Source organism: Trachinotus anak, unplaced genomic scaffold, assembly GCF_046630095.1.
Source record: "Trachinotus anak isolate AG129_WGS33_773 ecotype Australia unplaced genomic scaffold, CSIRO_AGI_Tana_v1 ptg000012l, whole genome shotgun sequence".
NCBI classification, from domain to species: domain Eukaryota; kingdom Metazoa; phylum Chordata; class Actinopteri; order Carangiformes; family Carangidae; genus Trachinotus; species Trachinotus anak.
In genome coordinates, this window is record NW_027273863.1 from 22,972,643 (window position 1) to 22,994,062 (window position 21,420).

A 21,420-nucleotide genomic window follows, 5' to 3' on the forward strand; every position below is an offset into this window, starting at 1 on the left:
TAATGGTCAAGTTACAAACAACTCTTCCTCTGCTTGCTTTTCAAAATAAAACAGCCAAAATGGTACAACTGCACCTAATGAGTGTCTTAAAGCCCAAAGAGAGACCTTCACAATGCTTATTTAGTCCACACCTCAACATTATTACACATAAATTAAAATAGTTTACATAACTAAAAGGGAACACGGTAAATAGGCTTCTAACATTTGGGAGGCTGGAACCATGAAAAAATATTATTCAAAATAGTTACTAATTAATTTTCTGCCTAATTGATTAATATTAGTAATTGTTTCTGCTGTACTTGGAGCCGACATAATGATTGTAGTGCAGCAAAGAGTCTAACACTGATAAATGCAGAGTACAGGAGTAAAGCTGCATGGGCACCAGTACGAGGATGATACCTACTGTATTGTTACACTTTACTACTGGCAAAAGGTAAAGTAAAGAGAAAGTAATGAATAAATACAGAAGTTTAATCAGCTAAATGTACATAAAGTATTAACAGTAAAACTTTTTCTCCCAGCCTCAGGGTCAGGCCCCTCCTGAGGATTACGAGGTAAATCTTGAGTGGAGGGGTTGTGACATTAATGGGATTGGAACAAATAAAAAACAAACTAATGAATCTAGACTTTTCTCTCACCTTTGACTTTTTGGTGAAACATTAATTATGACACTTTTGCCTCTTTGGGCCTGAAACAGTTGTTAAACTGAAGTCTGGGAGGTCGAGTGGTGCAGATGTTTCTTTGACACGGAACAGTTTTTATAAGTGTTTAAGTGGCCAAAAGGCAAAAAGGTTGGGAGCCACTGTTTTATTTTATTATCTTATCATATGTATTTTGTGAGTGAAATTGTATCATGAAAGGCAACTAGAGACTGATCAATGCAGAGGAGTAAAGAAGTGTAAAGTAGCACATAATGGAAACACTCAAGTAAAGAACAAGTAGCCTATAATTAGTTGCCTACTTGAATAAAAGTACTGATTTACATTGCACTACAGGAAAACTTAAAAAAAAAAAATATATCAGAGCTTTGTCTGTTTTGTTTTGGCGAATTTAACTCAACTTAAAAGCAAAAATAGCAACTTCCGGTATTTTTCTTGCTCACACTTGCGAGCTTGACTACATGTTTTCTTCTTATGGTTTTTGTGGAGCAGAGGTGGAGGGGTGGGCAGGAGAAAACTAAAACTACTTGAACTCAAAGTTCTCTAAGTTATTGGCCCGAAAAACATTAAATTATTCTACTGATAAATCTGATAAGTGATCAGTAAACCTGGCATCGGCCCACACAGACACACAAATACTGACAGAGGGAAAAGCGCCAACAACTATGGGACAAATGAGATTAAGTGATTAGGAGCAGAAATCTAATCACCAGGAGCCTGAGTAATTGTGCAGCTCTCTGTCGGCTCTGGAGCTGGAACCAGCGAGAGGTTTCACACAGGAAACGGCTCGAACAGAACTGGCCTAATCGTGGCCCCAGAGTAGAGTTACCTGCTGAACCAGTTGGTTTGCAAGGGTCACGCACGTCTGCTCACTCATGCACAAGGAAGAGAAGGAATTTTTTACACCATACACATCTTTCCTGTCCTCACCCAGACATTCAGAGCTGAGGACTGACTCATGCGGAGTGAGGGAGCTGCAGGAGTGAAAAGTAGAGCACTGCAACAGCAGCAGCAGCGGCAGCAGCGCAGAGGGAAACTGAGGCATGGCAGCATGATTCAAGGGAAAGGCATCTGAGTTTTCATACTTCTATGAAAAACTTCAATTCTTCAACACTAGAATGAACACTTTTGTCTCTAGAAACCAAAAGGGTGGAGGCTCAAAGCTCTGCTCCCCTCCAGATGTGCAGCCTGGCTTTGCTCCACTCAGCTACACTTCCTGGACATGAAGAGTATTTGCCAAAATGCTCAAATTTAAACTGCACTGAAATTCCTTAACTCTCTCTGCTTTACACCTTGAAACTGATTAACAAAGCTGTCCTGCACATATCCTTGGTTTTAAGGCCAGGGGAGAAAGCACTGAGCCACACCACACAAAGGCACACCAGCGAGTTGAATCTCTAATTTGAAGCTTCTCTCCTTTGGGTGAAAACAATCAAGCCACACAATTTACAGTCCTTTGTATTACAAATCCTGCTTTCATTCACAGTCAGGATCATGGCTGGATTAGCCTCCTAGGGGCAAACCCCTGGGGCAAACATTTGTTGTTAGGCGCCTATTGACCCTCAATATACATGGCAGTTCCATTATTTCCCAGGCACCAAGAAAACAACCAGTGCCACACAGTGCTTGATTAGTCAATTTACAGAAAATTAATTACCACTAATTTTAATAATTGTTAATTCAATAAATTCAACATCTTTGGGTATTTGACCGTTGGCAAAACAGAAAAGCTATGAATATGTTAATGTGGGTGTCAGGGAATAATGATAGTAATTTAACCAATAAATCAATTATTAAAGAAAATTATTGTCAGATAATTGTTGTTTGGAGTCTTGCAGTTCTCCTGCGATAGAAGAATCCAACCTTGCCCAAGGTTTTGTGTGAATTTAATAACTTGACACAGAAAACATTTCACATATTTAATAAAACACAACTTCACAGCGAATGATCACAACTTAAACCAAAGCAATCGGGTTCTTAAAACTAGATGTTGACACAGGGGCCCCTCTACAAGACCAGGGCCCTAAGATGGACAGATGTGGACCCGTCATAGTTGATAATGTATTTTAGTGGTGATTTGTGATTCATCATGTTTAAGTTAGTGGATATTAACAGAAAAACACGATGCATACATGTTATGTAGAGATGTTGTGTTTTTTGTTTCAGTATTTGAATGTTTTCGTTCATGCAGCTTAAAGCTGTTTATATATTTTTAATATATTTTATTTCATTATCTCTGTACCCTTACTCTTCTGGATTTATGCACTTGTTCTTGGCTTTTCATTGTTTTCTACTTGCATTGTTAATTGTTTTGAGATGTTTATCCCTCTGAGCAGGTTGAATAACAAAGGAGAACTCAGGACTCACATGAGGTGTTTTTTAAAGAGCAGTCACAGTCTGTCCACACCTGCCTCTGCCAAGGTCACCATCTCCTCTTCCTGAGTTACAGCATTAAATCACGGCCAGAAGTGTTTTTGCAGAACATTATGATGTCTCAGTCAAGTTGACCTTTGACCATTTGGATATAAAATGCCATCAGTTCCTTTTATCCTTATAGATATTTGAGTTAAATTGTGTCATAATTAGTGTATGAATTCATGAGTTATGGCCAAAATTGTATTTTGTGAGGTCACAGTGGCCTTGAACTTTGACCTTTGACCACCAAAATTCAGTTCATCCTTGAATCCAATTGGACATTTGTACCAAATTTGAAAAAATAAAAAATAAATAAATAAAAAAATCGCATTCACGAGGATGGGACGGGGATGAAAACATGAGGCCTCTGGCCCTGGCTGTGTCTGGCGTAGAGGCATAAAAATACCTGACCTTGCATCTCCCATAATGCAACTCACTAGTGACGGGTGAAATCACAGAAGACTTACAACTGTTCTCAGGCTGAATAGTACTGAACTTAATGTGAGCAACTGATGGAGAGCCCCTTTAACCACTCCTGGTATCACAGAACCACTCAGCCTGTTGGTTTACTTGTAGGTGTGGTAACCAGTTTTTCAACATTTTCACATGATGCAGTGAACTTAGTTTCCAACATGAAGATCAACTTTTTACACGTTTTAAAATCTCCACACTGCTGGGAATAAAATTCTGGTGGTGGAATAAAAGGTTTAATCATTTAATTTTTTTCCTCAGCCTAGAAATACTTGAATTTAAATCTATTAGGTCTGCCATTAAAACAACCAGAGTGGTGCTTTGTAATTGCAGAATGTGAATTTGCTAAAACTCCCATTATCACAGACATAATGCTGATGATGTGACCTCGGTGTCCTTAACGGCCCTTTTTTTTACTTGAAATCTGCAGAAACACTGATTCATGCTGTCATTAACCTCACACATGAAGGCGACAAAGAACAATTTCCATGTGACTCACATTTGCATATAAGGGAGAGAAAAAGCATCCTGATCCTGTTAACGAGAGCTCTGTGATACTGTGTCAAACCAGATTTAATTCACGTTACATTAGTCTAACTGGTCGGCCTCCAGACGCTCATTAGAAGCTGTTTCTGCAGATCTTGCGCAGTGTGTCGGAGGGTCGGGATGTAACTGTACGCTTCCCTTTCTTCAGACCTGCCAACGCTGTTTCACCACAGGTGGATTTTAATGCAAGTGACTCAGCCCGCCTGTCGCGCAGAGGAGTCGTTTCCCTGAAATGTGTGATAGTGGATCTGAGGTGAAGAACCTGCATTTTCTTGCCGACTGAGTTTATTCAAGCTTAAAATTGAATTCAGGAGCAGGTCATCTGTTTAGGTGGCGCTTTCAGGCAAATGACGCACTGATACTTTGTCAGAATATTTATTTAAATTGAGTGTCTGAATGTGGTTCAGCTTGTGGAGAGCTGTAAACCTAGATCCTCCTTTAACTTACAGTAATAGCTGCAGAGAAAGATGAGAAGCTTGACTAAACTCTCATGTCTGTGTGTTAGTGTGAAGCTAGAGCTAGGGGATGATTAGCTTAGCTTTTCATGGCACAAAGAATGAAAACATGGAAACTGTTAGCCTGGATCTACCCGAAGGCAAATAAAAAAAACAACACCTACAGCCACATGTAAAGCTCACTAATCAACATGTTACTATTCCTTTTCCACATTATCCAAATCATCAACAGTTCATTTCAATAAACCCAACATGACAAACTACGGTCTACTAGTTTATTGAGGTGTCTATGTAACAATAGGATCTCCATATGCACAGTTTTTCTCAATACCCAGGTTGAACCAGTTGCCTTTTCCCCCTTTATAGGCACTGGTGACGATTCTCGCCCATCCGTGCTCGCCCTGAAAACAAAAACACAATGCAACATTATTTACCGTGCAAGCAAAAAGCACAACATCAGTGCAAATGACTTCAAAACACTGACTTTTCTTCCCTGAAACTTTTCTGCATGATCACCCTGTCTACGAGAAAGAAGCTTGCAAAGTACTGGAGTCAGTGCGCAAATTTTAGCCTCAGACTGAGGGCAGCATGTGAAGGCAGGGTGTGGTGCAGAGAGAGGAAAACCAACCCAAAACTCTCCCCAGGAGTTCCTGACAGTCCAGTACTCGGTCCCGTCCTGTGCCACACCCCAGCCAGCCACAGACACGATGTGATTTGGTAAAGACAGTGGGTGAAACTCTGAGAAAATCCCTCCAGAGTATTTCTCCAGGCCGTCTGTGGCCATCAGGGCACAACTGAAAGACAGAGAGAGGAGTTTTCTCAAGTTCTGCAACCACCTGAAGTAAAATGTCACTAAAATGTTGGGGTAACTCTTCAAAGGAGCATTTGTGCAGATTTAAAACTGAGCTTTTTTTGCTTTGCTTTTGGCTGTGCAATCCAAAATTTGTACTGTAAATTAAATGTGTCGTATGCAGTGTGGGAACCTTGAGCGCTGATTCTCACACATAATTTTCTGCTTTGAAGCTGCTCTCGTTTGTTCACTTAAGCAGTTCTTTTTCACGAAAGGTCTTTGAATAACTTAGTGCTGATATAGACTATATTCTTGTTTTCTTTCCAAAACTACAATCTACGTTCATGTTCACAAACTTGAATTTCTCTGCCATGTTTTTGTACAGGTTTAAGAAAGACTGAAACTACAGACTGACACATTAGTTCTGAAAATAAATCCACAAGTTCAAAATCTTTTTGATCCTAATTTGACCCCATACATTACAAGTTCTTGAAAATTTTGATCTTTCCTTTAAGTTAATGCTGCACAAAATTAAATGAAATACAATATAAAGCTGCCGAAGCCAAACCTTCACTAAAAGAATCACAGCTAGGTCAGGTTAGAAAATTATAAATGGGCAGGATTATGTAAAAAAACAATGGTGAACTGTTAAGTGACATAAAATTTAGCTGTGTTTATTAAAACAAATAAATTGTGAAAACCATAGGTCTGAGTTTATGATCATTTCAATGCATTGAGCCTTTGAATTCATGTATTTTAATACTTATCTGAGTGAAATAAAAGTACATTCAGTGCTGTAAAATATCCTCAAAGGTTTTAATACTATGAAATATACATAACTAATAAAAACTGAACTATGACTAAGAACTGCTCTGTGAAAAGTTTAGGCTGAATCTCCTCCTTCACACAGTGGATGTAGGTGGATGAATAATTAGAAATGACTGGGGAGGATGACTTACACTACCTGATGGGCCCGTTGGTGTAAATTTCAGCTTTCATCTTGTCTCTTCCAGAAACTTCTCCGTAGTCTCCCACTTTCCACACGGTGTAGTTCTTCACCACAGCGCACGACTCAAAGAAGGAGCAGGTGCCACACTGGTTAAACAGTTCACACTCTGTGGACCATTAAAAACAAAATGAACACAAGGCTGTTTTTAAATTATTTACAGTGCGGAGCAACATTCATTTCACACCTAATTCCATAACTTTTTAATGATGGCGATATTTCATTTAGAGTTAACAAATACCACATAAAGAGATATCTAGCTTTAAAATGAAAAATAAAAAACACTGCAGGCAACTTTAGATCATCAGTTATTTCCATTAAAATGGATATATGCCTCTGCACATGGCCCAAATTATGACACCAACTATTACAGTCTCACTCCAAACTCATAGCAGTAATATGCTACTAAAACAGACTCCACTTTTCTGGTTTCAGGCTTTCCACCAGATTTTGGAAGGGATTTGCTCCCATTTTAGCCACAAGAGCATTAGTGAGATAAGCCATTGATGATGGATGAAAAGCCCTGGCTTACACTCTGTGTCCCAGTTCACCCCAAAGGTGTTGAATGGGGTTGAAATCAGGGCTCTTTGCAGGCCAATCAAGTTCTTTCAGACTAAACTGGGAAAACCTTTTCTTTATGGAATTAGCTTTGTACTTGGGGGGGGGTACTGTCATGTTGAAACACAAACAGGTCTTCTGCAAACTGTTGCTGCAAAATTGGAAGCACACTTTGGTTGAACATAAAGTTGCCTGCAGTTTCTTTAAGATTTCCCTATATCAGAAATAACCATTAAAAATGAAAGACAGTGCCAGACCTAAAGTATCTGTCCACATACTTTTGGCGATGTGTGTTATGTTAACAGCAGACATAGTGATCATAGGAGACACTGTATATTTTTTTACTTTGGTTTTTGGCTTGGTAGTTGTTGCAGGTTTCATCAGGGATGCCCGTCTCGTGGGCGTAGGCGTAGACCCTCGTGTGATCTCCTCCATAACAAGAGCCCGCCCTCCCGCAGTCTATCACGTTCTGGACCGACAGGTAGGCTGACGGCCACGCGCCTCCACGCTTGATGTTGATACGGTCTTGGACAAAAGAATATAACCAATATTACCGAGCTGAAATGGTCAAATGTAGTCTTTTCTTTCTCCTGTGGATGCTGCTCTCCATCCTCACCGAAGAAACAAACTGTGTAATAAGCATATTTTGAAATGACATGATAACATATATATTGTATATGTATCATATTTATTCTATCCATCCCTCTTGTCTTATCTTGTTTCTTCTAGCCCTCACTCCTTCCCTCCCTCTGTTGTCATGGTTACCAGCTAACGCGCTTGTTGCTCCCATGGCCCAGCAGGAACCACAGTACTGGGGGATGTGTTGGTTCCTTGTGATGCTCACATAATTCTTCCCCTGGATGTTCCTCCAGTCCCACGACAGGGGAAGGTCGGACACCTCCACATACTCGTGCGGCCGGGCCTGTGTCCTGAAATAAGTGAGGGATAAGACTCTTATTTTGTTGCAATAACACAGGTGTTCTCACTTTTTCACTAATTAGTCAGGCAGAGTGCAAAACGCTCGATAGATAGAAACAGGCATGTGCATTTGGACATGTGACGTCTCCACATGTCACCGTGTGAAATTATCACGTTTCACACATTATGTATATAACACAGTGGGGTCCAAAAGTCTGAGACCACTTGAGTGTTAGTTATATATCGGTAAGAGTAAGGTATAAAAACCATGGATGGGTGACTGAGCAGGGCTACCAGGGCCCCTCTGACCTCTCGGGCCCCTGTATGAAGTATGAAGTGTTGGTGTTAGTGTTAATATTTCTTCTTGGATCGTTAAAAAACCCAAAATGATCATTAAGAAAGTCAAAACCATCCCAAAGATACACAACATTGCTCAATGAGACTCACAACAACCACAAGAACACAAAAACGAGTAGACATGCAAGATGAAGAGACTCAAAATGACCACAAAGGCAAATAAAGTGACCAAAAGGAGACACAACATTACCATGTAATAAAAAAGACTTAAATGTTTATAGATAGATTAAAATGACCACAAACATTTTGAGTCTCTCTTGGTCTGGGTCTGTGTGAGAGGGGCCCTTTTACCTGTCTGTGCCCAGGGGCCCGACGTCTCATTATCCATCCATGATAAAAACACAATCTTCAAGTTAACTGACCCATAAACACAAATGTTAGTGAATGCGGTTTACATTTTTCACCAGTAACAGTGTAATAACACCAGGACGAGTCACTAAGTTCCTGAATACCGGAAGAGTCTGTGGAAACACATTTCTGTTGCTATGTTACCGCTTCTCGAGCCCATCTCAGGAGCCAACAACGGAATGAAATCACTGAAATGTGTCGCTGTCAGGAGAAACTGTACATTTTCTCGTCACTTACTTGACATAATCTGGTCTGTCGTCTCTGATTGGTTTGTAACAAGGCTCAGATAGAAGTCTGGAGGAGCTAATTTGCAATGAAAACGATGCTAAACAAAGCAGCAGCGATAAAGTTGTGGTAGACGCCATATTGGCTTCCCCCCGCCTCCCTCCTTCTTCTGACGCAAACACGCACAGAGCGCCCCCTGTGCGTCAGAGCGATCACGTCATCCTCCACTGAACAGCACACACAGCAAAAACAAGGACAACAAAGCTGAGCAAGTGATGAGTAAACATAAACATATGACTATTGTTTTTGATCCATTATTTTTCTATCTGTCAAATTAATTATACATCGTAAAAAGATGTTTTATAACAGAACCCAACAGCTGTGGTATATGAAGTAAGTATATGAATTACATGACCATTTAATAAGTGGGTTATTCAAAGATTGAATGTCATAAGCAGATTTAAATATTAATTACTTTATCAACAACCATAACTCCACCTGTACACATGCACAAGTTGATTCTGGTGTATAAACAAATAATAAATGGCAATATAGTAAAACACAAAGAATTCTGAAATATGTCTTCACAAGAGAAGATACTGTAAAACAAAACAAAAAAATCTGTATGAAATAATAAACAACATACTTTTTTCACAGTTTGAATTTGATTTGCATAAATATGTACTGCAAAAAAAAGCTTTGCACACACACACACACACACACACACACACACACGTATCAGATAGTAAATAATAGATAATCCAATCTTCAAATTAAGGTGAGCATGTACTTTTTTCACCGTTAGCGATAACATTCTTGTTTGTACTGTTTTAAGTATTAATACGTATAACTTCTGCTTTAATATTAACATTCATACTTATATTATTGTCCCTTTCCTCTACAGACCCTTTTTTGCCTTTCACCACAGTGATCAATATGAGAATGTCTTCTAAACAAAAACAACGGAGTAGATTTTGCAGGCTCAGCAGGAAACTTTTAAACAACATAGTCAGTTCCCAGTTACAATCACATTAGCCTACACCTAATGCAGTACCTGATGATTGGTTGGGTTATCATGGATACTATGCAGCTCTTAACAAGGTTATTATATTACAGAATGAGGCTCAACTTCAATCAAGGTCTGGTTTTGTGAAGAGGAAGCACTATTGTTTGTGCTTTTAATGATTAAACTAGAATCAGATTAGATGTGCATTAGGCACGTAATGAAACCTAAACAGGAACACTAGATAAATCACTCACCAGTTGTTGTTTGTTGTGCAATCCATCTTCTGTTTGTGGTCTTCCTCCTGATGATGATGCCGGGCAGCTCATGTAAAAGCTGTCCAGCAGTAAGAGGAAAGGATGTTCATGTGTTGATGTCAGTGTTAGAGATTAGATGTCTTCTCCTGGGTCCCAACCCAGGATGGACTGATATGAAAAGAAATATATGGATTGAAAGCAACTAAGTACATTTACTCAAGTACGATACTAAATACAATTTTAGGTTTTTGTACTTTATTAATGCCAAGCTACTTTATACTTATACGTTTCAGATGGATAGATAGATAACATTTCAGAAAAATATCATATTGTACAGTAAATTTATTTAACACATGTTGTAACCAGTTACATTGCAAATGAAATGCTCTGCACACTCAGCCAGGTGTTTTCAATCACTCTGCCTGCTGGGAATCATGTAACTTCACCATATGTGTTTAAGTACCGGAGCACACCTATGACATGTAAGTTTCTTACTTTCTACGGTTCCTACCATGGCAAGTTTACACACATTAGTCAGCTATAACTGACCATACCATCAAGTCAGCCTGACTTTATGAAAAGATTATAAAGCCATCGTGTTGCAATTCAAAAAGAAGAGGTTACAGTAATTCTTCCATAGAGAATTATGTCCATATTGTCTCAATATGTTGTTATCAGTCCAAACATCGTGAACCACGTTTAAGCCATTTTTATATAAAAAAAATCTTCCACCAACTGGAAACTCATGAGGTTTAGGTGCCATTCAGAAAGAAAGCGTGGATGCTTATGTATTCATGCATATGAATACTGAGGCACTCAACAATCATCATGTGGGAAGAGACGGATCATTGATGAAGCAAGATAACCAATATCTCTTCTGACAGCATCTACTATTGACCTAAATAATTCCTGCTCATACTCTCAGCAGTAGAGGCAAGAAACAAAGTGCCTGTCTTTAGCTGAGCACAGGTAAAAATCTTGAGGCACTTGACTCAAGTGTTTCATTTTTCTGCTGGGGGGATGTTTAAAGTAATTCTTGTAAATCACTGGTTGCAGTAGGGGTCTTTGAGAGAGGCTGAGGTAGAGTTGGTACAACAATAATATAACCAGCGCTTTATCACAAAGTAAATACTGAATCATGACTGTGAACATCAGATAATGATGATGGATGTGGCAGCAAGGATCGAAAGGTTGTTCCCAGAAGGAGTCGCTAACCTCAAATAATTTATTACTCTGGGTTTAAAGCTTCTAAAACATGTACTCAACCAATCTGAAACCAGCCACTAGATGTAAAGTTAAAATAGCAACAATGCAAACAACTCTGTCCAAATCTTATTGACTAAAGCTCCACTGCATTTTAATCACAGACACTCAGCGTTCCTCCTCATTAAGTCACTTATTCTTTGTTTTCTCTCAGAGCTGACACCGTCCACTCCTCTTAAGAAGTCCATTGTGTTTTGCAACATAGAGACTGTTGTCTGCTGCAGGACCAGAGGATTGAAGTCCCGATGACCTTTGACCTCTTAGGTCATAGTTGTTGTGTTAAAAGCTCAACTCTTCCCCGCTTTGGGAGTTCTTCAGAGGCACAAGCAGTCTTCATTAATGCTCAGCCTAACAGCATAAGGCAGTCCTTCAATCTGAGTGCTGTAAATCTTTCGGGACCTAATGTAATGTTAGAAATAGCCCAGAGGTAATACAAGATGTTTGTCAACATATCACTTCTTTATGATGAGGCCGACATCCTGGGTATGTGCATTAACATGAGCATCTTCCTGCCTTCTAACGCTGAGATGACACCACTTCAGTCCTCAGTTAATGAATGCCATTATCCTGCAGTAGTAGCTTACAAAGCTGGTCTCTTGCATTCAGACCATTGACAAGACAATCATGCAGTCATTGCAAGTAAATAATTTCAGCTCAGTCCATTTGTGTTACCTTTCTAAAGGTCGGGCATCATGTCCATAACATTAGCAGAGAGTGCCCTTTGTAATTGGTATGAATATCTTTTAAGCAACAACAACATGATAGTTAGAGCTGAAGTTTGAGGTTTTAAGCCTAACCAGCCGCACAGCTCTGTGAATGGCAAAGTCGAGCCAGCCAGTCCGTCCAGACTGAAATATCTCAACAACTACCAGATGAAAAGGATTTAAATTTAATACAGAGATTTGTGGTTCCCAAGTGAGGGAGGTTCCTTCTCACCTTGGTCCCCTGACTTTTGGCCTAGAGCCACCAAAAGGTCAAACTTTTCACTTCTCTCTTGAAACATCTCAACTTCTATTAGATGGATTTGCACAAAAGTTTTCAAACACATTCATCGTCCCCAGATGATGAATCATACTGACTTGGGTGATCCTCTGACTTCCTGTGCCACCATGAGGTCGGCATTTTTTTCCTGCCTTTTATTCATAGTAGCAGTGAGAGAGAGACAGGAACGCTGAGGAAAGCGAGAGGGGATGAACTGCAGCAAAGGGTCAACGAGTTGGATTTGAACCCTGAGCCGCTGCGGTTAGAACTAAGTCTTAATGGTTCGCGCTTAACCAGGCGAGCCACCGAGCGCCCCAACATTTGTGGTTTTGAGTGAATTATGTTAACCACTATTGGATGATATTTGGTACAGACAAACATGTGCTACTTAAGATTGTTTATCATTATCTTTTCAAAATGTGAAATTGTTCTGTGAGGCACCTTGTCATTCCCATCAGACTCAGCTGTAATTGGCAAATGTAAAAAAACAGCATATTGGCAGTGTAATAGTGAGCATGCTAGCATGCTGATGTTAGCATTTAGCTCAAAGTCCCAAAGTCTGTGTCTACTGTATGTGCAGCTTCACAGAGCGTAGTGTATTTGTGGATACTTGGTCTTGTTACATAATCCCTAAAAAAAACGTTTATAATTTCAAATTGTCATGTTTTAAAGACAGAATTTTTTATATCCATATATATGATTTATATCCAATCAGTTGATGCAATTCTTAGAGCACAAAGATCACAGAATAAACCAACAGGAGGCAAATTCACATGTATGCAATTTACACATGACGGCAACCCAAACTGGATTCATCAGGTTTTCATATGACAGCACAGACAGGCTATATATCTGTCTAAATTCCTAAAGAGATGATCTGCCCGCAGCCACCACAGAAAGACACTAAAAAGCCCACTTAAGCAGCAGCACCTTTAGAGTGCATGGAAAGTGCATCCATGTGAATATTGAACACACACACAGACACACACACAGACACACCGAGTTTAGATTTCTCTCGTGGATCAATATTGAAGCAATCTGGACGTTAATCTCATTTGCGCTTCTGTTTTCTTCTTGGCGAATGCTGCTGCAGACCGGCTGCGTAGGCCCTTCAGTGAAATTACAAGAAATTCAGCATTGAGATAGATTTCCTCTGCTCACATGAATATTTTAGGCTGACAGGGTTTCTGCGCTATTAGATTTTAGAGAGATAATCAATACACTTTGTACACATAATTTATATATTTGTCCATATAATTTTCTACTTTTGCAAGTATCTTTATGATTTAGCTAAAAGGATGATTTTTGGAAAAGAACAATGTCATGTCTCCAGTTTAGTGTCTAATATCTAATAAATATCTGATATCTAAAATCAAGTTCAGCCAAGTTTGTGTTTATTTTTCAGAAGAATTACACAAAAAGTACTGAATGGATTTGCACAGAACTTGGTGGAGGGATGGGTTATGGGCCAGGGAGGAACCCAATCAAAATTCTGGGAATTTCAAGTCTGTCCTGTAAAAAACGAGCTCATAGGTTGTTTGTGCAGCAAGATGTTACGACCCATAGTTACATTTTGTTAGACGAAATCTAGTCACCCACGACGACAACGATTGTCTAATGTTGAGGAAATACTTTTTTTTAACCATAAATAATGATCTTTTCGTAAACCTAACCACGTAGTTTTATCTTTCCATTCTAGTTTCAGTATGATTGAAACAAGAAATCACACTGTCCCTTGTGTGCTGAAATTTTGAAACTCACTGTCACCACCTCTAGGCCAATTTTTGACACTATTCGCTTTGGAGGCCTCAGAAGATCAAGATTCAAATGTTGAAAACCAATAATTCCTGTTGCTTTTGTCCCATTAGAGATTAATGTGAGGCGGGTGAGTCAGGAGAAACTGACCTGAACCCCCACTGTTCACAACAGCGTAAAACTGTTGTGTTCATTTGGCCTGAGAGCTTATCAATAACTCTCTCTCAAGAATCGGATGAATAATGGATCAAAGACAAATGTTACTTAAAATTCACATCCATCTGAGGGATTAGATCAGCAGGACTGGACTTCAAACAGCAGAAACAAATCAAGGGCCGACATGTTTTGAGGTCGGTTATTGATCATTGCTGGCTGCAGTTCAGGGCCCTTGTGGTGACTCTCTGACTGCTCCCAGACCACCACTGCAGCAGAGCATCCAGCCAGTCTGGCTTTCCAGGGAAGAGTGAAGCTTCGGGGCAGGGGTGGGCAGCAAGTCTTTAGATGGTCTCCCAAAGTCAGCTTTTCCCTCAGCAGCACTGAGCTGTTTGTTTTTCTTACTTTCATAAACTGAATCCATTTTGGTGATTAGGCCAAACGATGATTCATCACATCACAAGCAGGACCTTTGCTACTTTAAGTGCCCTGTGTTTCCACGTGGAGGACTGACGACTCCCATCAAACCTTGCTTTTCTCCTGCCTAATGCACTTTGGAGGAAGTAACAGCACGGATCATTTCCTTGTCGATATAGTCTTTAAACATATCAAAGCATGCTTGATTGATTGTTTTTTATCGTATGTTAATGCTTCAGTAAAAACTTGGCTGCTCCTCTTTATCCATACACAACAAGTAAACATAAGGTCAGCGCTCCTTCGCTTGTTCTTAAACGCTCTTTCTTTTTTATAGGGGTGATAAACATCCTAAAGTGGAGTTTTTAGCGTTTTTATCTGGGAAATAAGGGGGAAACCATTTACAGTAATTTCTATATTCATCCCTTTGTTTTTAGTTTAATTTAGTGGATGTTCTCACTTCTTGGTTACTGCTCCTTCAGTGCTCGTAAATGCTCATCAAGACAATCAAAAACATACATTTTGTGCTAAATCAGATCATTTGGTAAGTGGGAGGATTAATTTGTGTCCCAGCAGAAAGGGAATAACCATCAAACATGTCTGTGATGTTATGCTAATGGAGAGCTTTAATGAAAATGGACTTGAAATGAGGAAAAAATGATAGTCAGCCTCTCAGAGAAATCTGGAACGTAATTATTTCCATTATTTAAAAAAAATAAGCTCACAAAGATGCGAGCAAATGTTATATGAGTCAACACCAGCTCCAGGCATCTAATGACATTTTACCTTAAATTTCCATGACTCATGAATGAATGAAAACAACATGATGAACGCAGGTGTTTCCTTACAATATATCATGCTCTGTGACATGCAATGAAATGCTGAGCGGACTCAGTTGAGCTTGATTTCGGAGCAAGAGGAAAAGACACTGAAAGTTTTGATGAGATTGAAAGTGAAGTGTAATATGGTCCACACAGTCACCAGATCACAACCCAACTGAACTTGAATATTTCCATTTTATTTTGCTTCATACTCCCACTCAACATTTGAAGTCTCTGGATTAGATTAGATTTTTACATATAAAAATATGAAGATCTTATACAATATGATGCTTTGGTAAAGATTAAACAACAGCAAATACAAGTGAAGCTGAGATGACATTGTTCAACCTTCTCAAATGAGATGATGAGCTGCTTTTGGTTGGAAAAAAAAAAAGATTGTGATAGTGTCACTTTTTTCTCTGGGTAACTGTGATGGACATTTCTCACTATTTTCTGACTTTTCACAAACCAAACAATCAATCAGTTAATCAAGTAAATAATCAGCAAATGATTCTACAATGAAATAATCCCTGATTGGCGGCCCATGTGGTGATGGTGCCATGATGGGGTCCTGTGTGACTCACATGAGCTGTTTCTGTCGTGCACAGTCAGTAAATTCATTTTATGCCACTAAATCTTTGGAAGAACGATGTTAGTCCCTCCAGTGGAGTCCCGCAGGCTTTGGGAAGCGCTGAGCTACAGACATGAGAGCAGTGTTGAATGCTGAAGAAAAGAAAAGAGGGAAAAAGTTTTTAAGTCAGAGTAATAGACATGAATTAGCCACGTTTGTGACAAAGTCAAGTTCTAGGCTATTCATTTTTGAGCGTTGTTCTCGATTGTAAAAACATTACTGATCACCTGAAGCAGATATGTGTCTTCTTGGTTGTAGTCAGGTCAGAAGGTCAGTCTCAGAGCTGAAGGGAAGCAGCGTCTTTCTTGCTTCAGGACACTTCAGCAGCAGTCACAAGGATTTAACCTCTGACCTTCATAGAATTCAGCAACTGACAACTAACACCACAATGATGCAAAACAACCTCTATGTCCCCAACATTTTTGATGGGGGGGGGGTGGGGGGGATTTTGGAAATTCATAAACAGATGGGAGCACTTCAGGGTTGAGGTTTGAGTCATGACATATGTCTCGTTTACGCAGCAAACAACTGGATTAAATGTAATCAGAGAAGATGCTTTTGAAACAGTGTCCGTAATCATTTCAAGAACTGGAAAGATTTAGGTAAAATGATTTTTCCTGCCTCCAAGGGGACATGTGACAGGCCTGTTTTTGTGGTGGCACCGACTGAAGATGATGTGGTGTTTGGTGCAGGCTGGTCTCAAAACAGTAGGTGTCGCTGTTTCTCTCTAATAAACAGCTGGATAGCAGACCTGAAGGGATGCAGCGCTGAGTGACTCTTTTAAAATTCATAAAATCTTCCGGGGGGTGGTCGTGCTTATTTGATTTTTTTTTTTAGATGTTATTTAAACATAAAACTGTAAAATAATATTTTGTGAAATCAAAGAAAATCTGAGTATTTGTGACACGTTATTTTTTTTAATACTTGTTGTATTCGCATCCATCCCTGCGTCCCACCTCTTGCTTCCAATTATCTCAGAGAGCCGGACCGGTTACCAGACGGAGACTTCTGATTGGCCGGGTCAGGTGTCAATCATAAACGTCGTGTAGCCTCCTGTTGGCGAATTCGGTCCACACCAGAAGTCAGAAAGTCAAATTTCACCAAGGGCACAAAGGGGAAGCGTGCATTTATCCGGCTACTCTGACTGCTCTCATCACGTTTCATAGTAAAGAAGTGGAATTTAACTGTCTAGTTGTTTGAACGCTGCTTGTTTGTGTGGTTTCATATTGGAAAAAAAGAGGGTTAATTGGACTTTAGGAGTTGTTGGCTCATTTCTCCGGCTTTTTTGCGCGCCGTCCCAGCGCAGCTGTTTGCGCACATGAGTCTGCGCCTCAGATTGCGCAGCGTCAACATGACTTTAACGCTCCTGAGCCACTGAACTCTGATGGTCACATCACCCACCGGTGACATGCCTGTCGTGGTGAGCCTCGGGAAACGCGCGACCTCTCACTGTGGAATAACCACCGGAGCCCAGGTGCCATCACCAGGGAGAGCTGATGTGGCCGCTTGGAGGAGCGCACCAGCAGTGTGATGCCTGCTGGGATTTGACAGAGCGCAGGAGTTTGGGATGCGAGAGAAACCTACTCTTACCTGGATTCAACACGGGCTGCCCAGAGCCATGGCCTCTGAGGTGGTGTGCGGGCTGGTCTTCAGGTTGCTGCTGCCAGTGTGTCTTGCAGCTGGTGAGTTTTCTTTTTCTTTTTTTTAAATCCACAATTTCTATACATCTTTATTGGCCTGAAGTGCTACGTGTTCTTCAGGTGGGATTGGCTGATTGATCAATTAATAGTTTATATATTATAAAGTTAATTCACTGTCCTGTGCATCTTGTTTATAATACTACAAAGAAAGGCTGTGGCTTAAACAATTTACTTTAATTTTGTTTTTATTTTGAAAAAAGACTTTTCAGAAATGATCTGTGGTTATTAATTCAAAATCTGACCCACCTTTAGTATTTGTGTATGCAGGATGTTCAGAGCAGCAGTGAAATTCATGGTTGTGTAAAAATGTAATTGAAATCTATGGTGATTTCTAAGACTGACCTCATGATGCTGGAGGTCACAGTTCATCCCTCCTCACTGTTGAGATCTGTGCCTTCAGCGCAGAGAATCATGCATCAGCTATTATATAAATTACAACTAGTGCACCAGCGCTGTTCCTCACTTAGCTGTCACCTTTTATTGGATTTAGTAAAGGAAACACAGCCGACAACAGAGTGAACCGTCACTGCAGAGTGTGCGTCAAAGGCAGCCTTTCCTACTCACTGCACACTGCTCAGGTTGATGTGTCAGTCTGGATGCTTAGATAAACAGGAAACTAATATCAAATTATTATTTTTTGTCTTTTCCATAGTGTTTGATACTAAAATCACCAAATCACAGACTTGTTCACTATTCTGTTTTATTCTAATTACTTTTATTTTAGAAAATTAAATTGCACAGATACTTAAAGTCCATTCACTGTACTGTGGTAATACTAAATACACATGCTTTATAGTATTGTTGATTTAAATCTTTGGTTTCCATTGTGGTTTCTGAGTTTTGCTTAATGGCCATTAATGAATCACCACTGTCGTTATTGATTGTTTAGCTGCTGACTGGACATAGAGTACAGGCCTGTAGTGTTAATATTATTAATTAACATTTATATTGCTTTGACAGGGTTAGAGCTGCATTTGTTCTTTCTCATTCCTCTGAGTTTCAGTCAGAACAAAGTTTGTAACTTTGTTAAGAAAAGTGCTCGACATAGATGGAGTTATTGTTGCCGGGTTATTCAGCGTTTTGCAGATTTGGATGATTCATTCTCAAACGTGGCAGCTGATTAGGTCACTTTTAGCAGCTTTAAGCAGAATGGAGGAGCTTCATCCTTGGAGCTCAGCTATTGCCAGTTTCACTGACAAAGAGGACTCACACTCAAATGCAGATTTGTGGAGATGATGCTCGAGGTCTGATCATGATCACTCCTCGGATGCAGACTCCATTAAATGTAGTTTACTTTGTGTGTAAAGCTGTAATTTTGTGGTAGGCCACAAGTGAAAAATGATTAGCGTCTAACTGCCACTGAGGTTCCACTTTGGTGTCTGTGTAAGACTTATTGCGCTGGCGTACTTTTAAAGCTAACAGCATGCTTTCTATAGATAAGACCCACTCAGTACCACCATAATGCATCACCTGACAGCCCGACGCCCCCTTTATTTCCAAAAGCTATTGCAAGGCCATGCATTGTCTCCATTAATTCGTGGAAAGTCGTTTTAACAGTATGAATTAGTAATGCGGTTGTGAGGGAGAGAAGAATTGCCTTCCCTTTTATCGTAAACATACCTTTTAATATTTTATGTTTTTTCAAAGTGCAAATGAGCACTTGTCATTCACTGCAGCTGTGCAGAGTAACTGACGGGATGGAGGAAATGTAAAGTGGAAAGAAGGGGACGTGTACGAGTGCAGACGGCGTTAGGGATGAGAGAAGGTGTTTCTGTTGTCAGCATCACCAGATTAGCTACTTGGTTTTCAGCATTGTCTCTGTTTTTGTCAGCCAAGGATCTCATCTTAATTAAAACTACCGAATGGATCTGATGTCCATCAATAACCATCAGCAAACAGCTGATAATTGTTTTTTCTCGATTATTTGTCACACTTGTAGCAAGGATCATTTCATTTGTCTCTTGTTTTGGGTCAAACTTTTAGTTTTTGGCTTTAATGTCATGTGTTTTATGGTAAAATAGGGTAACAAGGTATTTTCTGTCCTCTTCGTGCTGAAAAAACAGCACAGCAGATGTTTTCTGACTCACAGACACCTACACCTCTGTATATGTTCTGTGTAACATATGTAGCCGATCCTCGCTGTTCTCGTGTCCTAGTGAAAGACTTGTCTGCTGACGTTACATAGTCTGTGTTTCCTGTTGGCCATCTGACAGCACCTCTATTGAAAAGCACAGAACTGCTGGGCCCATGTGTACACAGTCCCTCTACTACCACACACACACACACACACACACACACACACACACACACACATTTGCACACAGTTACAGTTTCGCTGATCAAACAGGCCGCGGTTTATGTGTTTACTGGCAGAGTTTGGAGTGTGAACACGATCGTGAGCGTGCACTTTCCTAAATGTCTGATCTGATATCGAACATGTCGTGTGAATGTACAGACAGAGCAGCAGGTCAGCTGTGTTGAGGAGGCAGGTTGCAGCAGAGCAAAGCACAAATAAAAGGCAGACAGAGGTGGCAGTGGACGTGCAGATACTTAGCAGCTGGGAGCATCACTGGGACCATGATGCTCATTTCTGTTTGAGTTTTAATTTAATAAGACAAAATCAATTTCTGCCAACACACTGCACCATAGATGCTGTGCTGGTGCATCACACATCTACAAGCAGACACAGCACAAAGTGACAGCCTATTCTAATATTTTAATGGTTATAAACACATAGGAACAAAAACCTTTCAATCAAAACCACATTTAAAACAACATTTTAATGTGCACTTACTTCAAAAGTGCTTCTGCTTTTCATATGATTATGCAAAATAAATCAGAATCATATTTTAACACCAGACTTGGACGATATTCAAACTTTAATATCTTGACACAGTCCAGCCCAAATATCGGATATATGGTATTATCACAATATTTGGGTTATAATATAATTATAGTGTTCTATTTTATATTTCAGGTATAAGTGATACTGCCACTAAAAAGCTGTCCAAAATTTTATTTGTCACATGAACCTAACCCAAACCAATAAGCCACATCTTTACACAAACGTAGAGCAAATCGAGTTTCCGGCACAGATCGAGCAGCAACACAGGTTTACAGATAGATGCAGTGAAACAGAAAACAGAGGGGAAGAGTGAAACGTGGAGATGACAGCAAGAGGCAGTGGAGACTCTCACACTGAGCTGAAATGAAATGAGTGCACATTAATGAGGTAAATAACATTATTTTTCTTTTTTTTTCCCCCGGAGGCAATGGTAGGGGAAACACTGCTTCCTTTTCCTTTTCTGATAGAATATCTGTTCTCAAATTGGAGGTGACTGTGACATAAACAGCCTTGTCTTCAGTTAGCATGGCGCTAACCCCGGCTACTTCAGCTAGCAGGCTAATTTATCATCAGCCACTGGCATTTAATGTAAATCCTGAAAGAAGAAATAACACAGTCTAACTCTTACAAATGAAAACTTTAATTCATAAGCAATATAATATAATATAATATAATATAATATAATATAATATAATATAATATAATATAATATAATATAATATAAGTTTTTAGCAAACTGACATTTCATCATGAAATTGAATTAGAGCTGCAATGAAAAGTTGATTTTTCAGTTGCTCAAGTGAGATAAAAATTTATTTTGATAACTGATTTAATAATTTTTCAAGCAAG

The 21,420-nt window shown here is 39.6% G+C and overlaps 2 protein-coding genes across 6 annotated transcripts in view; one reads left to right on the forward strand and one right to left on the reverse strand.

Moving 5' to 3' along the window:
- Positions 1-4,807: 4,807 nt before the first annotated feature.
- Positions 4,808-8,925, reverse strand: LOC139629025 (cathepsin Z). 2 transcript variants are annotated; one of them, XM_071491358.1, is made up of 6 exons: positions 8,761-8,925; positions 7,666-7,829; positions 7,246-7,425; positions 6,301-6,451; positions 5,175-5,340; positions 4,808-4,947 (listed from the first exon to the last, which is right to left on the reverse strand). In XM_071491358.1, the coding sequence occupies exons 1-6, from the start codon at positions 8,886-8,888 to the stop codon at positions 4,834-4,836; spliced, it is 903 nt and encodes a 300-aa protein (XP_071347459.1). In that variant the 5' UTR covers positions 8,889-8,925; the 3' UTR covers positions 4,808-4,833. The 2 variants fall into 2 exon arrangements, with proteins under 2 accessions (XP_071347459.1, XP_071347460.1); XM_071491359.1 differs by lacking the exon at positions 8,761-8,925 and adding an exon at positions 8,467-8,640.
- An 8,177-nt stretch (positions 8,926-17,102) lies between these two features.
- The window catches only part of LOC139629070 (piezo-type mechanosensitive ion channel component 2), an 82,667-nt gene continuing 78,349 nt past the window's right edge, over positions 17,103-21,420 (forward strand). For all 4 annotated transcript variants that reach the window (XM_071491429.1, XM_071491430.1, XM_071491432.1 and 1 more), the window contains exon 1: positions 17,103-17,708. In XM_071491429.1, coding sequence (XP_071347530.1) covers positions 17,594-17,708 — 115 coding nt within the window. In that variant the 5' untranslated portion in view covers positions 17,103-17,593. The remainder of the gene's footprint in view (positions 17,709-21,420) is intronic.

Excerpts from the sequence above, each read along its gene's own strand:
- LOC139629025 (XM_071491358.1), bottom strand. The coding sequence starts at position 8,888 with ATGGCGTCTACCACAACTTTATCGCTGCTGCTTTGTTTAGCATCGTTT. Across the intron at positions 7,830-8,760 it reads GACAGACCAGATTATGTCAA|GACACAGGCCCGGCCGCACG; the intron begins GTAAGTGACGAG and ends CACTTATTTCAG. Across the intron at positions 5,341-6,300 it reads TACACCAACGGGCCCATCAG|TTGTGCCCTGATGGCCACAG; the intron begins GTAGTGTAAGTC and ends TCTGTCTTTCAG.